We start from the raw sequence: 17,083 nt of genomic DNA, 5'->3' as shown, positions 1-17,083 counted from the left end.
CTAGAATCACTGTATGTTCAGCTCTTTAAACTGTGGGAGAAATATGTGCATGCAAAACCAGATTGAGCAATGGAAAAACAGTTTTAATTGTGGCAATTTATATTTCACCGAATCAATCAATAAATAGCATCACGGAATTCATTCACGAAAATTTAATAAAGTATACACCAGAAGTATCGCGGATACTTAGAAAAGATTACGATAAAGTTCCAATGATTTTAAGTGGCGATTTTAACGTAAATTTTGCATTGGACACAGCGGTTCCTTTAATTGACTTTCTCAATACAACATTCTATTTAAAAATGTGTAACAATCGCACTGAATCGACAACACGATCAAAAACAACAATTGACGCGGTATTTCAAAGATATGTTGACAACATCGAAACCAAAGCATTTGTATCATATTTTAGCTATCATAAGCCACTCGTATCATTTGTTGAAATTGAAAACACTGAGGATGAATAATAATAAAATGAAGAAAATAAAATATGAACTTTATAGCAATATTATAATGTACCTATAATTATCCCGCTCCTAATGCTGCTTTCGTCTCATTCTCTCTCAGTTTGTTTTACGGAAGGTTTCACTTCTATCGCGTCTATCCGTTAGACTGGTATTTTTATTTTATTTTCAACTTATTCTGAGTTGCTGTCAACTTCTTAAGTTATTTTAAAAAATTTCTAGATTTTTCACAGCTACATTAGAAACTTCCAATTCTTGTTTAAAAAAGAACCAATTAATGTTTTCCCCCGGTGTGGCATCACTGATCAAAGTTATAAAAAAGATGCACATCTTGACAGTACCCTCACGAGAAAGAGTTTCGCATGTAGCTATCCACTATGAAAAAAGATTAGACCGTGAACCAGCTCTCAGCGAATTTTAAAGAATCCGCTGATTGGCTGTCTTAACCGAGATCTTGTCAACGGTTCGTTTGCGAAAAAATTGAGATTATGTTGGTGCGATACGAAAAAAATTAACCAATCCCCGTTCATGCTACTCTTTGCCGTCTGAACCAAGGCGTATTGAGTATTATAGGATGCATCTTCCCTAAACAGTTACGCGTGTTAAATTGTGAAAGCATAAATGAATATAAAGTCTCAAAATGCGGTTTTTGCGTTTTTATATGAATGATGTCGTGGCAAGAATGTGTGTGTCAGTGTGTATAATTTCTTGAGTTTGGTAGTTCCTATTCCTTTTCGCATCCATGTAACTCTCCTTCCTTCTTGAATTCTATCATGACCCCGGTTACGTCATAAATCGTTTTATAGTCTGATATTGGCCATACCTTCTAAATTTTATTTCACCATGCATATAGCTGTCAAAAATTATATCCACCACTTGAAGACTGCCATTGTAGTTTGCAATATTTTGGTAAAAGAAGAGACGGTTTTTATTGCTCTTTTTTATAGTATTAGTGACATTCGTATTTGACAAAAGTAATAAGAATAAAATTACCACCAGTACTACGCCGCGACCTCGATTTATGAATCCTGCGCCAACGAGCTGAAATAATAACTTTTATTGTTTTTGGTGTTGGTGTGGTAGATTCATTGAAATGGCATCAACTAGCACTGCAACAGCGCCGTCCCAGGATGCGTGCTATATTTCCTTGCTTGGCTTGGCCGAGTACTTCCGCACATCCAAGCCGCCGAACATTAAGAAATGTATACAGTGCTTACAAGCGTTGTTCACTTTCCAGCCACCAACCAAGGTGGAGGCACGCACACATCTACAAATGGGCCAAATATTGATGGCATATACATTAAACACCGACTTGGCTCGCAATCATTTAGAAACTGCTTGGAAACTTTCCGAAACATTGGTACATTTTGATGATGTGAAGTTTGACACCGCCTCGTTGTTGGCACAGCTACACGTTCAGTTGGAACAAAATTCACAGGCAAAGGCAATGCTCCGTCGGGCAGTCGAATTATCGCAGCACAATGTGTTTTGGCATTGCAAACTACTCTTACAACTTGCGCAAATACATGCTTCGGATCGGGAGTATTCGTTGGCCTCAGAATTGCTAGCCGTGGGTGTGGAGTCTGCAGAGGAGACGGGAGCTACGTATCTCAAAGTGTTGTTTTTGTTGTCACGCGCAATGATCCTGATGATTGAACGCAAAACAAACGATGTGTTAGCATTGTTAAACACGGCGGGAGCTATCATCGACAACAACATAACTAATTGCCATCAAAAGGAATACCTCAAAGTTTTTTTCCTTGTACTTCAGGTATGCTATTACCTTGCCCTGGGTCAAGTGAAGACCGTAAAACCGAGTTTAAAGCAGCTACAAACTTCCATACAAACCATAATGGCGCCCAACTGGCCGTCGGATGAAGGTACACTTTATTGTCATATCGTTATTTTATTTACTTTTAAGACTGAAATACTTACAAATCTTTCTATTATTTTAGCGATATTTGGACAAAACGCATTGGAAATGTTTGTGTGGTTACCTAAAGAACAGCTTTATGTTTTGGTATATCTAGTGACCGTATCACACTCAATGATGGCCGGATATATGGACAAAGCACAAAAGTACACCGAAAAAGCGCTCACACAAATTGAAAAATTAAAAGCGCAAGACGACAAACCTATATTGTCGGTGTTTAAAGTGATATTAATAGAGCACATCGTCATGTGCCGTATGGTGATGGGGAATCGTATTCTGGCTATCACCGAAATCGCTGCTGCACGGGATGTTTGCCTCGCAACGCCCAATCGCGGTCTGCTCCGACGACATTCTGCACAATTACATTGCTTGCTTGGCTTGTACTCAATGTCAACTAGTTTTTATGAGCACGCAGAACGGCAATTCATTGCCTGTGTCATGGAAACATCGGAACGCGACTTGAAATTGTTTGCCAATTTAAATTTGGCAATTATATTTCTACGCACAAAGCGGGAACAGGATCTAAAACAAATATTGGACACCGTGTCTACGGAAAATACGCACACACATAGCAGTCAAGCGCTAATGGGAGGTTTCTATTACGTGCAGGGACTTCATGCGTTCCATAAAAGCAGCTTTCACGAAGCCAAGTAAGTTCTATAGAAAAAGTTGAGTAAAGATTGTATTTTTGACAAATAAAAAATGTGTGATAACTTTAAAGTAGGAAATAATTAAATGTTTATATTTTAATTTTTTAATTTTCTTAAGTCTCATAAGATAATTTGTGTATATATGATCTATTCCTAGAACAATTTGTGTTGGTAATTTCTAATAGTACTTAAAACTATTTATAATTTATACTAATACAATTTTTTTTATTTGCATTCTTTTAAGACGATTTCTGCGCGAAACATTGAAAATGGCAAATGCTGAGGATCTAAATCGTCTAACCTCTTGCTCATTAGTGTTACTGTCACATGTCTTCCTTAGCATTGGTAATTCAAAGGAGAGCATGAATATGGTAACACCGGCCATGCAGTTGGCTTCCAAAATACCCGATATTCATGTACAATTGTGGGGTTCGGCTATACTCAAAGATCTTCATCGCATGTCTAAGGATGTGCTGCACGAAAAGGAGGCCTTTGCCAATCATGTAAAATACTCTGAAAATTTGATAGCTGATCAGCGAAAATGTGTCCAGAGTGTGCACCATTCGTTAATAAATTGGTTCAACTCTGAGCCACCCACAACCAGTGCGAGCAGCTCCGACGATGCTGGCGGTGGTGGACAAATGTCGCTAATGAGACATATTACGTAAAATTTACATCACATTCAATTAGCTAGACGAGCACTCATACACAAAGAACACGATATATTGATGTGGCCAGCAAATGAATTCCATTCACCTGCAATACTAATAAAGCTGTAATAATTGATACAAGATTAAAAGCAGCAACAACAAGCGTTATGCACACTTTCAAATTAAATTCTTAATTACATATACATTATTTTATTTTGTTTACGTAAAATAAATGTATTAAATTTTAATAAGTTTTGACCTATTCATCCTGGTTCTGTGTGTTATTATTTTTTTGTTTTCGTTTGCCGTTTGTGTATATCACTCAGATTGTATGTTAAACTACTTCAATCGTCATCTGCATTAGCTTTTCCTCACTGACAGTAACTGTGTCAACTTCTTCACTGTTACGCAACTTATCGCTAGCCAGTACCCGCTCCATATCCTCACGTGCAACAGTAACAACTGTGGCCTTTTCATCATTGGCGTCGGCATCATCGTCGTCTTCGTCCACATCTAGTATGGTGATATTATATGCACGTGTGTCCACACTTCCCCTACTACTCTTAGCACGACAGTTTCTCGTTTGAACGGAAAGTCCTTTACCTTTCTCTGCATCGTTCGCGTCGTGTGTTTTCATGTGTGTTCGTAATGTACCCAGATGCGTGAACTTTTCACCGCAAAAGCAGGCATGATTTCGCTCACCCGTGTGAGTACGATGATGTATAACACAGTCCTGTTTTTGAGTAAAAGTTTTGTTGCACCAGCGGCATTTATACGGCTTTTCACCAGTATGCATGCGCCGATGATTTTTCAGCGCGAAGGACGATGTAAAACGCTTTGGACAAAGTTCGCACGCGTACGGTCGTTCGCCAGTGTGTATACGTTTATGCTTTACTAAGGAACTTGATATTGTAAATGTTGCCTGACATTCATCACAGCGGTATGGATGCTCACCGGTGTGTGTGCGCTTATGAGAACTAAGTTCGCCTTTGGTGACAAAACTCATTGAACATTCATCGCATTTGAATTTTTTTTCTTTTGAATGACGCATTATATGCTGTTTTAAATTCGCCTTCTGACTAAAACCTTTGCTGCATATATCACACACAAATGGCTTTTCACCGCTGTGAACACGTAAATGGTCTTTTAGCGCTGACAGTATGGTGAACACTGGGGAATAAAATATATCATAGAATAATAAAACAACAAACGATCCTTGAAACAGAAGAAAGAAGCTATGTAGTACTGATTCAATAGGCAATTTTTACCGTGCATGATTTAAAAGCTTTTTAAACTACAGTCCCACTTATTGCACTTACCTTTCTTACAAAGAGGGCATTGGTTGCGTAAATTTCGCTTATGCACAACTACCATATGCTCGCTAAGCTCGTCATTCGTTGCAAAAAAATTGTCACATTCGGTGCATTCATGATCTTGCAAATGCGTAGCCTTGTGTTCTTTCAAAGTTTCGACAGAGATGAAGACTCGATCGCATATATCACAATTATAAGTAACTTTATTGCAAAAATTTTGTTTTCTATGATGGATCAGAGACCTTCGCAGAGCAAATCCTGCACCACAAGTATCGCAAAAATAGGTCAATTTTGATGGTTCTGTTTTCTGTACAATCGGCTGAGGTGTGATGGAAGAAGTGACAGTGGTTGCGGTAGGTTCGGCAGTTACGACATTTGTAGAGTTGTCGTCTTTCAAATTACCTTTTTCTGAGTTCTTTTCCTTGGAGTTTTCCTTTACAAATGTAAATGCAAATCACAAATTTAAGAGTAACAATAACATTTTGTTATCTTACCTTTGTCATAGTTGGTATCGGTAGCTTGACCTCTTCACTTTCTTTTCGAGTGTCTTCTGCATGTCGCTTCAACTCGTGGCGAGCTAAACGCTTCGCACTTACAAATGTCATCGAACAGTAAGCACATTTCATCTCTTCTTTGGTCGTACGCTGTTTTTCTCCTCTTGTTGCTACTGATCGTGTTTCCATTAGTTGTCTTTTAGCTATGATTTCCGGATCACCGCTATCATTTTTGTAAATCATGAAATTGTAATCTTCTGTTTGTGCATTGTATATCTCGGTTTCATCGTCCAATACAAATTGAGCATAAACTCCTTCTTCTAATTCATCGTCGTTATTCTTTGCTCGATTTAATTCCTCCAAATTGTTGCCATTATTTGTGGCAATGTTTTCATTTTCATTTTCTGATTGAGAATTGCAAAGCTGATAGTAGGTAGTAGTGTTTTCGTTTGCTTCTTCTGGATCTTCATGTAAAGTTGAAAACAAAGTCACTCCTTCAACATTTTCTTCTGGTTGTTCTGTGTGCACTTCCATAATGATTTCGGTTCCATCTATGTCGGTTTGTTCAAAATCTTCTATTCGTCTTCGTTTTAGAGATAATGCCTGTCGAAGATTATTTTTACGCTGAACGTTGCTGTTTTCAACAATTTCAATTTCCCCACCTATTTCTGCGTTGAAAACTTTTTCAAACTGTCGCAGATTTTTTTTACGCTGAACGTTGCTGTTTTCAACAATTTCAATTTCCCCTCCTATTTCTGCGTTGAAAACTTTTTCGAGCATTCCTTCATCATATCTGTACGTTTTATTGTGTTCTATCAATATTGGCGATGTTGACTTTTCGTGCATTATGTCACACATTGGCGTTGTTTGCACATGTTGGTGAGTTTTTTCCACCTCAACATTTTCTTTCGTTTGAGTATACACCGTGACAAAACTCTTCACGGCTTCCGGCTTAGTTTGCACACTTTTATCAATCTGAACCAATTTTACTTTTGATTCCGGCACAGTTATTTCTTCAGGAGGAGCATCAGGCACCACCTGACGTAGTGTTCGGTTCGAGTTCTCGCATTTCAGTTTAAATGAGTAGCAACGATTAATTTCGCTTATGCAGGATAAGCAAACCTTTTCCGGGAGTTTATCTTCTCGTCTTGGCTACACAAACCAAAGAATAAAATTTAGAGATTAAGACACCTATATTGAGTTCCAACTCACCTTGGATTTTGTGAAGTCGCGTAGCATATCTGCAATACATCCTCCTCCACTACCACCACCATCATATATAGAGAGTAATGGACCACTAAGACCCAGGCAAGTGCGGCAGATCTTCTCAATGTCCATTGCCATTTCCGCAACACGAAAAAGTAAATATAAAAATTTTACAAGTAGTGGATGAAGGAGTTTAATAGTTTTCAAGTGATTTATCAGAAAACCACGAAATTATAAAGCGTCTCAATTAAACGCTACCTAAGATGTCAAATATCAAATTGACACAATCAACGTTGCCAATCAATTGATAAACACTAAAACCAAACCTAAAAATATCGATAAAAAAAATGTATGTACATCGATATAAAACTATCTATCATTCAATAATTGGGACTGCTTTTTTACTTTCCGCTGGAAAAATGTCATCAGCAAAAATTATCTATCCCAAAGACATATAATTTGAAAGCATGTGATTGATCGTTTTATAAACAAAATTATTTATTTGTTGTGGAATCGGTTTTTGTGCCTTGTACCTTGAGTCGTGCCATGTTACTGAAGCTGGTTTCTAATTTGGTGTTTATAGTCAGAAACGATAAAATGGAAAATTTAACAACAAAAAATATGAATATATAAAGTACATTTACGGTATTTTTTTTTTCACAAATTCATCTGAAATGTCTTCTACCGGTTTTTGGAAATGATGGCAACTTTTTTGCATTTCCTTTGCTTGATGGCTAATTTTATTAAATAACCCAACTATACTCTTTTGAAGAATTAATCAATACACAATAAAATATATATATCTTTCTCGAAAAAAAGGTTCGCAACTTTTATAAGTACTAAGGTGAAAAGCTATTTGTGAACACTGTACTGATGGTAAAATGACACAAACTAATCGATAATTATAAAAATAATTTTAAATCTACCACCAAGGCAGCAAGCCGTAGATACCGAGTAATTAATTTTGAACCGCCTAGCAACCCTGTGTCAATTGTCAATTTTGTCATTGCCACAAAATAAAATGAAAGAAAAATCGGGAGTGAAAAATTGTTGAATTTGTGCAATTATTCAAAACTTCAATTAATGCAAAATACGTGAAAATAGGATATCAAGTGAATGTTTCATACAAAGGAATCCGGCATATTGTTTTCACGCAAATAGTATACTGGGAAAATTGAATTGTCTGTGTAAATTAGTAAAATAAGTACTGTGCTTGTAGCTTTCATAAATTTTTGTCTTCGTCTTTTGGTAGGTCTGAAAAGAAATTCCAATAATCACAATGGTAAAGTGGTGCGGTGTAACATTCACATAGATTTGCATCAAATATACACAAGTGACGGTTTTAGAATAAAATAAAAATTTGTAACGAATATAAAAACAACGTTTTGGGAAATATAAAAAGTGAAGAGTGCTTCAAGCAGCCGTGTCACAGCGCAGGTATGTAGGTGATTATATATGTATATGTTGGTACCCATATTTTTGTTGGTGTTTATTTGATGTTGTTGGTGGGGGCGCCAGAAGAAATAGTAGTGATGCTTTTGGCTAATGAAAATGTAAATAAATATTAGCAACATTCGATTATTGTACCAATAACGACGCTGCAACAACGGCAGGGTTTAGTGCTAACTAGTGCAAATGAAAGAAATCATAATAAAGTATCTATTCGGAAAAGTATACCAACGGTTTAAATGTTTTTAGCTTTTAATTTATGTGGTGCGTTTGCCAATGATTGTAGGCGGCAATGGAAGAAGCATTACTAATATATGTAGATAACATTATTAATATGTCACTTACTCATTGTTTATGCTCTGTAAAATAAGATAAGCAACACCTAATTATGCTGAATAGTATTTTCTATAGCAAAAAAAAAAAGACACTTGTATGATCGTAGTAGTGTCAACGGAGACCTTGAAGTAAATTCACTGTTACAATCTATGTAAAACATGCAATTCACGTGCTTTTAACGGTGTTTGCACAAAAGATTTGATAATTAATTTAAAATGGTAATGCAAAATCTATCCAAAATTTAGTTTAATTTACACGCTAACTCTCCAGTAAAAAATAACGTTTACCTAGGTGGGCGTAACCACGCAGGATGTTTGCTTTTATATATAAATGTTATTTTGCTCTTACTAATACAGTTGTCAGGTCATATTATTAATGATGGTATTAAATTTGGCTCGTGGAATAAGTGATATTTCTTCGTTTTATGTCCGCTAGCATGTTCCATGAAGTTTGCATGCTATTTAGCAATGCTAATTGAAACTTTCTCAATTGAAGCACCACATTTCAAAGGCGAAGTCTTTACTTTTTGTTGTCGTCTGTGTAGTTAATGTTACAATATTTAGTTATATATAAGACAATTACCTTTTTTTCGTACATCATTCTTCAAAGATTTTTTCTGCGTACACGTTAATAATAATATGTATATGTAATAGTATGCAGCTATGTCTCACTCCTCTGTGAATATTTGTATCTCTTGTGATAATGTCCGCGACTCTAATTGCTGCAATCACATACACATATCTTGATTGGCACCCGGTAATTTTTATGTAAGCATTTGAAGGATATATATATCTTCTCCGGTGTCTAAAATCAAATTGTGTTGTTCTCATGGTGACTTCTATTTTTTTTATATTCTCTTATGGATGATTTTTATGAAATTTTTGAGTATATGGCTCATAAGACTTATTAGCCCATAGTTAGCATTGTTTTGCATTAGTATTTTAGTATTTTTTGGTACAACAAAAAAGTAGATTTCAACCATGAGCTTGAATATGCCACAGTTTCATATATAGGTAAACACCTTCGTTAGAGTTGACCTTCCTGTTATATCGTTTATACTAACTTTCGCAACCGAAATCTTGACTGACCTACTTTCGAGGAACCAAATTAATCGGTAACGCATAAATAGCGTAGTTCTGCGCTTTAAAGGCGGCTTGAAGTAGAAGTAAACTTAAGCATCACGTGTCGTTCCCCGGCAGTCGGTTCAACGTTACCGGAACGACCCGGATTTATATCCGCTGCAACAACAACAACATAACTTGCCTATAAAAATCAACCCTACTTGATTAATTTAAAAAATCATTTGCTAAGAAAGTGAAACTCTCCAAATCTTGTACAATTGCTCGTGTTATTATTATATTACGTTACTTATTCTCCCAGGCTTCCGGCTTTCGCAAAATTGCGCTAACAGCAATATAAAATCAAAGCCAAAATAATAATAAGTTATTAAAATTCAACACGCCCATGCGGTATAAACAATTAAAGTAACAAGTTTCCTTTTATGTCTCCAAATTGACGATCAAATAAGGAGGAGGCACCCGTCTCACCGAACTACTGCACATGCTATTGCAGATATTGTAGTACATATATTGCATATTGGAATACTCAATGTGTGGTGTCTGTTGCAATACGACCATAAAGCTTGATAAGAGTTCGCATTGGTCTTGCCATATTGTACCTTCTTTTAAAACTAACGAGCTTACGATAAACAAAAAAATTGGAATAATTTTGGAATATTTTTTTAACTGTATTTGTAAAATATTTATTTAATGTGGAAATAAAAAATACAAAAAAATTACTGCAATAAGCTTTGAAGAAAATATAGAAACTCAACATTCTCGTAAAGGGTTACAAAATAAATTCGAAAATTAATAATTAAAAATTCAGAAATTCCTTTTCTCTGGCTCTGTCGCTCTCTGTGAATATTTTGCGTCGCAATTAAATGAATCTATTGCTGCAATCGAAGTGCAACATTAGCAGTGGGAGGTAACTATGTTACATATACATTTGGATATGCATTCATATACATATACGAGTATGTATGTATATATATACCTACATACTTATACACAATTTATTCCAATTTTGGTGGACTGTTTTGATTTATTTCTATAAGCACTTGAACTTATGTACATATGTATGTAGATACATATGAATTTGCGACTATGTTGCATGTAGCAATTGCTATAATTAAAAACGGCTCTTGACGGTGGGACATGGAAATTTCTAGAAGCATTTCTCATATGCATCTTTACTGAAAAAATTATGTGTTAATTTCATGAAGTATATATGTATATGTATATGTATTTATCTTTTGAAGGTTTTTTTACCTAGATATCCCGTAAAATCAATGCTTTTCATATATATACTCATAAAATCGTAAATTTTAAACATTTTGTCTACTTTCAGTTTGTAATGGCCACATCACCCCGATCCTTCGACACGATATCACTTTGCTCCACCGTTTCCAGTTGCCCGGACCGCAATGGCTTTTACGGTGGATTTCAACGCACAGAAAAACCCAAAGAACCGCTCTCTAAGGCGCAAATTATAGCGCGAGAGAAGAAATGGTTATACATGATCGATAATTGGTCGCTATATATGTCCAAAAACTACAAAAAGGTAACTTATACAGAATACAAATATTTACATCCATATGCACATACACGATGACGCAAAAATAATGCTCCAATTTTGTTTTTGAGTAACTATTTTATAAAAAAAAAATTATAAAAAATATTTTTTTTAGTAAAGGAAATCTTTATTTTGACCTTTACGCGCTCCTTTGCTTGCCTGCTTGTGTACTGCAGCTGCCTAGTACATAAGTGTTATTATGTATTGTAAACTATAGCTCTTCTGATTAATTTTGTGCCACCTTGTTTATTTTTGTAAAATCACTTTTACTCCAAATTCAATATATGTACATATATGCTTCTTACAGATTCGTGATCGATGTCGCAAAGGCATACCAAAATCGGTACGTCCACGTGCATGGTTCTATCTATCTGGCGCTTATTTGCTAAAAAAGAAAAATCCAACGGTCTACAAAGAATTACTCGAACAACCTGGCAATCCGCATGTAATCGAAGAAATCAAAAAGGATAAGCATCGTCAATTTCCGTTTCATGAAATGTTTCTAGATGAGGATAAAGTAGGTCAAATCGAACTGTTTAATGTGCTAAAAGCGTATTCCATATATAATCCGAAAGTGGGGTTCTGTCAGGCGCAAGCGCCGATTGCTGCGTTTCTACTTATGCACCTACCAGCCGAAGATGCGTTTTGGGTGTTTGTTAGTGTTTGTGATGTGTAAGTTAAGCTTTTTTGAGCTATTGAATTATTTGTAGCAGCAAAATGCTTTTCAGCACAAATTGTTACATCTGTGGAATGCTCCTGCATGTTAGTCGATAGCCAAGTTTAAATCGGTGTATTTCCGCTGATGTAGCTCCAATTAGTGAGGAAATGCGACGCGTTTAGATTGATATGCCTATCGGTCATATAAAGGGTATTTCAAATGTGCCCCCTAGATGTCAGTAATGAATAATTCATAAATTTTTTTATGTCATCTTTGACATTTGTCAAATAGACAGATGTAAAATTTTACATTATAGAACAACGCATTAAAATTATTGAAACTTATTATAAAAATGCCACAAAAATCGTTATTTTTTGGTGGAAATAATCGTCCGTCTGAGTCGACAATTCAAAGATTGGTGTAAAGATTTTCAGAAACTGACTTCGTCGAACATAGAAAATGGACTGGTAGGACAAAAACATGACGTTCTGTTGCGAATATTGGAAAGTCTTGCTGAACAAACCTTCAAAATCGGCTTCTCGACGTTCCCAACAATTAGGCATTCATGCATCGACTATATCTATAGACATGCTCATGGTGGATGAAATGTTTTAAAAATTTATTTATTTTATCAGAAGTTTTATTTTTCGTATCATGGTTGGTTGGTTGGTTTAAGGGTGACCCCGTATCGGAGTGCCACATAGACCGCAAGTTGGGTCCGTTGTGTTGCCCTAGAGCTCATTATGTTATATGATTTCCCGACCTAACCGAGATTTTTATTGTGGATTTTGGTCAAAGATATTAATTCGTTTCGAGAATTTGATGAGAGATTCGATTTTCAGGTTCGAGAGTACTGAAAGATTGTCAATTGTTGGAGAGCCAAGAAGAGCGAGTCGACTTCTGGCTAGACCGGGACAACTGCACAGCAAATGTCTGCTCGATACTTCCTCATCTTCGTCCTCGCAGTATCTGCACAGGTCGTTTTGAGGAACCCCGAGCCGACGTGCGTGAGTGCCCAACAGGCAGTGGCCGGTGATAAGAGATATTATATGCCTTAGTTCGTGTTTCGAAAGACTTATAAGGGTTTTTGTCTGTTTCAGATTGTAGGATGGCCAGATTTGTCTGGTCGTAACGCAAGTAGTTTCCACTCGCCACCTCTGATCAGCAATGCTGTGAAATTCTCGATCAATGAGTAATTTACATGTTGAGAGCGGAATGTGGATTGTGGGTAAGTTACTAACATTTGATTGCGCAGCTCCAGCTCTTGCGAGCTCATCAGCTTTGCAGTTACCTTCGAATCCACTGTGACCCGGTATCCAGATAACTTGGACAGAATTCTGAACACTTATCTCGTTAAGAGATAAGAGACAGGATCGAACCACATCTGAGTGGGTATAAGAGGAGCTGAGTGCTCGAACGGCCGCTTGACTGTCGGTGAAAAAGCGGATATCCTCTAGTGATATTCTATTTTCTAAGAGAGTTTTCGCAGCATACCAGATAGCGCATACTTCCGCTTGGAATACGCTACAGTAGTCGGGTAATCTAAATGATAGATTGATGTGAGGGGAATTGGAAAATATTCCAAATCCCACTTTGCCGTCTTGTTTTGAACCATCTGTATATATATTCAGAGGACCATTGATTTCGGTTAGATTTGTCTTCCATTCTTCCCTAGTTGGGAGTGAACAGGAGAATAGCAAGGGTGGTGATGGAAGACTTACATGATAGTCTATGTCGGAAGAGATAACAGTGTTCCTGTTCAGTATGGCCGAATGGCCAAGATACTTATTCCATTTCGATATAGCATTCATGCGTGTCGCTGCTTTCGCTGCAGTCGCTTTGCCAGCCAGATCGATAGGGAACAAGTGAAGCAACGTATTTAGAGCCTTAGTAGGTGTTGTACTTAAGCATCCTGTTATCAGGAGGCAGGCTGTTCTTTGAACTCGATCAATTGTGGCTACTCTACACCGTTTTTCGAGTGCTGCCCACCATACAACCACACCGTAGAAGAGTATCGGTTTGATGATCGAGGTATATATCCAATAAATGATCCGAGGTGAAAAACCCCAGGTTTTGCCTATAGCTTTCTTACAAGTATAAAGAGCTATGAAAGCTTTTTTACATCTGTTTTCGATGTTCAATTTCCAACTCAACTTCCTATCTAGAATAACTCCTAGATATTTAGCTGAATCAGATAGGAGTAATGATTCCCCTTTTAAGGTTATTGTTTGCAGTGGAGGAGATTGTTGTTTCCTATTGAAGAGAACAAGATCTGTCTTTGCTGGATTCGCATTTAGTCCGCATTCGGTGCACCATTTTGACAGAATATTGATTGAGCGTTGCACGAGCTCAGTGAGGGTATTCAGGTGTTTGCCTGACACGCAGAGAGCAATATCATCTGCATAGGCTACAACCTTGCAGCCTGCTTTTTTGAGATTTCGAAGCAAACTGTTTACAGCGAGATTCCAGAGAAGGGGTGAAAGTACTCCGCCTTGAGGAGTGCCTTTGACGGAGTAGTAATTAATACCCAATTTGGCAATTTCAGACAAAATAGCGTTGGGTTCAATATTATTAAAAGCACCTTCTATGTCCATAAATGCGACAAGAGAGTACTCCTTATTGTGAAGGGAAGTTTCCACTGTTTGCACCAGTGAATGAAGTGCCGTTTCAGTCGATTTCCCTTTAGTGTAGGCATGTTGTGCCTCAGAGATCAACTTAGTATCAAGATGGGTTTTGATTTTCTCATCTAAGACTTTTTCAAAAGCCTTTAAGCAAAAAGAGGTTAGGCTAATGGGCCTGAAGTCGTTTGGTTTGCAGTGTGAAGGTTTCCCCGTTTTCGGAATGAATACTACCTTCGATTTCTTCCAAATTGTCCGAAGGTAAGAGAAATTTAAACACTTGTTAAAGATCCTTGTTAACCAAGGCAGTAGAATTTCCAGTCCTTCTTGAAGTTCTGCTGGAATGATGTTGTCAAGACCTGGTGATTTAAATTGTTTAAAGCTTTTTCGTATCATTCTTTGAGCTTTTTTTCACAGAAGATTATCTCCAACAATTGAATAAGGAGCTTCCTGACCTCCAGCAGGAATTAAACCCTTCAATCCATTTCAAATTCCTTTATTAAATACAGCTATCTTACTAGCCTAACCGTATTTTGAATAAAAAGAAAGAATTTAAATTTTTATATTTTTTTATTTTAAAACAACATCAACAATACTTGGTAATTGCAAAGTAAAAGTCATCTAACTCGTATTTTGGAACTAGCATGTCAATAGTCTTTTGCTAAAAAATCTTATTGCTGCCACAATTGCAATCAAATTTTAAATTGATTCATAAATTTCCGTTTAAATTTTTCCTTACAGCTACTTAGAGGATTATTTTATTAGTGGTCTTGAGGTGCTCCAAAATGATGCTGGCATACTGGAAGGGCTCCTCAAAAAAACCTGTCCGCCCGCATACCGTCACCTGCAAAAACATAAAGTCGAACCGTTACTCTATATGACCGACTGGTTTCTATGCGCTATGACACGAACATTACCATGGGAGACATTGTTACGCGTCTGGGATTGCTTTCTCGCTGAAGGTATACGTGTCGTCTTCAAGGTAGCGCTGGTAATAATTGGTGCTTCGCTGAATTCACATAAGGTTCGTAAACAATGTAATGGACTTTGTGAAACCTTAGAGGTGCTACGCTCACCACCCGAACATGTTATCGAAGAGGAGTTCATTATCAACAACATACAAAGGTTAAATTTACGTGTCGAAGACTTTCAAATCGAGCATACGCGACAAAAAGCGCGACGGGCCAAACAGAAAGCCATGCAAGAGGCAGCAGCAGCGGGGATAGCGACGGCATCAACATCACATGGCAGCGCCGTGAGCAGCAATAGCACTTTAGGTGGCGGAGGTGGTAGCAATGGCTATAGGCTGTAATGTTAGCACAAAGCGCCTACAGCCGGCGGTGAAAGTGCAAAATTAATTGTCGAAAAAGGAGAGAGAAAAGCCCGTTGCCGAGTGTAGTGGGGGCTAATTTTTGGGTTAAACTTTACGAAGGTGTAGGTTTACTTAAGTTTTCCGTCCTTTACTCGGTTGTGGGCATGTTTTATCACTTTTTGATAGCAATTTTTCTAGGGTGCTAAGCATTCACTCAAAGTTGTTTTTTTTATTGGTAATAGTATGTAACAGTAAACATGAATACAAATCAAACAGATATAGAAATAGGAAATAATATATGATATGTAAAAGCAATCAAACGACTAATCAATAAGTTTTAAAGTAAACGCACAGTATAGAGGAATTGCGAGTTGCAGAAGAAGACTAACAGGCATGTAGACATCCACTGATAAATATATACATAAACCTTTCATCTACAACTAAATTTCTATAACATATATCATTTTCTTTTTCCATTTTTGAAAAATCAAATATTTTTACACAAAATGCACAAAGTATATGTATGTATGTATGTAATGTATAATATTTTATTTTGTAGTAAATGATAGTCAATTAGGAAAATTCAATCAACATCGACACTTATGGTACACGGCGGTGCAAAACGCAAAAAATGGTGAAATCAAAGAGTACATATCAATGGATGAATATGAGCTGACACTTGATTTCAGTGATGCTCGTTGGACAGTAACAATGCTAACAATTATAAATACGCTAAAAGCTATATACGCTAAACTTTATAACATTTTACAATAATAATGCCATAATTACTTTTCTTTTTGTACACTCGCAATTAGTATTATTTCAATATATACATATAAATACATGCTGTGTTTACTAATCTTTATCTTTTATTTTCATATTTTGCTAAATTTGTAGGTGCAAATCGAATGTACCCTGAATTGAAAATAACGACTTTGTTCATTCCGAGAGAATATTAAGCTTATGAATATTTTTTAACCGTTAATGTATATGTATGTATTTAAATACGCATATTTGCATACTATTAACGTTTATGTAAATTGTAAAAGTATTTCTATAAATATTTAATTATTTCAGTATGCAGCTACTTATACATATAATTTAAAAATATGAAATTCGTGCAATTTGTTTTTTTACCTTCCAAAGGGCTACCAATTAATTATTATATATTGAGTATTTATAACAATTTAATTTATGTTATTTCTATGACCGTTGTGTGACTAATCAATTTCTTAATGTGATTAAAGCAAATATAAAAACTTTAATAAAAACCTGCTAGTGAAAGACATTCATAAAAAAAAAATACATATACTCACATACATAATTCAATAATAAATGAATTAAAGTTAAAGTTGCAATTGTTTTG

The 17,083-nt window shown here is 36.3% G+C and overlaps 3 protein-coding genes across 6 annotated transcripts; 2 read left to right on the top strand and 1 right to left on the bottom strand.

Annotated features, from left to right (window-relative positions):
- The first annotated feature begins 1,341 nt into the window (after positions 1 to 1,341).
- On the top strand, positions 1,342 to 3,959 carry LOC128870116 (MAU2 chromatid cohesion factor homolog). Its single transcript, XM_054112724.1, has 3 exons — positions 1,342 to 2,344; positions 2,420 to 3,047; positions 3,292 to 3,959. Exons 1-3 carry the CDS (start codon positions 1,558 to 1,560, stop codon positions 3,713 to 3,715), a joined length of 1,839 nt encoding a protein of 612 aa, XP_053968699.1. The 5' UTR covers positions 1,342 to 1,557; the 3' UTR covers positions 3,716 to 3,959.
- LOC128870080 (zinc finger protein 182-like) lies at positions 3,108 to 6,987 on the bottom strand. The gene is made up of 4 exons (XM_054112681.1): positions 6,717 to 6,987; positions 5,505 to 6,656; positions 5,017 to 5,443; positions 3,108 to 4,867 (listed from the first exon to the last, which is right to left on the bottom strand). The coding sequence occupies exons 1-4, from the start codon at positions 6,846 to 6,848 to the stop codon at positions 4,032 to 4,034; spliced, it is 2,547 nt and encodes an 848-aa protein (XP_053968656.1). The 5' UTR covers positions 6,849 to 6,987; the 3' UTR covers positions 3,108 to 4,031.
- A 716-nt stretch (positions 6,988 to 7,703) lies between these two features.
- On the top strand, positions 7,704 to 16,459 carry LOC128870050 (TBC1 domain family member whacked). Of its 4 annotated transcripts, none has more exons than XM_054112657.1 (5): positions 7,704 to 7,870; positions 7,963 to 8,147; positions 10,905 to 11,117; positions 11,437 to 11,801; positions 15,147 to 16,459. In XM_054112657.1, the coding sequence occupies exons 3-5, from the start codon at positions 10,911 to 10,913 to the stop codon at positions 15,715 to 15,717; spliced, it is 1,143 nt and encodes a 380-aa protein (XP_053968632.1). In that variant the 5' UTR covers positions 7,704 to 7,870; positions 7,963 to 8,147; positions 10,905 to 10,910; the 3' UTR covers positions 15,718 to 16,459. The 4 variants fall into 4 exon arrangements, with proteins under 4 accessions (XP_053968632.1, XP_053968623.1, XP_053968628.1 ...); XM_054112648.1 differs by having other exon boundaries at positions 7,704 to 7,891; XM_054112653.1 differs by having other exon boundaries at positions 7,704 to 7,897.
- The last annotated feature ends 624 nt before the right edge of the window (positions 16,460 to 17,083 follow it).

The sequence above is a fragment of the Anastrepha ludens genome, chromosome 2, assembly GCF_028408465.1.
Source record: "Anastrepha ludens isolate Willacy chromosome 2, idAnaLude1.1, whole genome shotgun sequence".
NCBI lineage: Eukaryota > Metazoa > Arthropoda > Insecta > Diptera > Tephritidae > Anastrepha > Anastrepha ludens.
The sequence above is the reverse complement of the archived record's forward strand: the minus strand, read 5'-3'. Positions and strand labels throughout refer to the sequence as shown.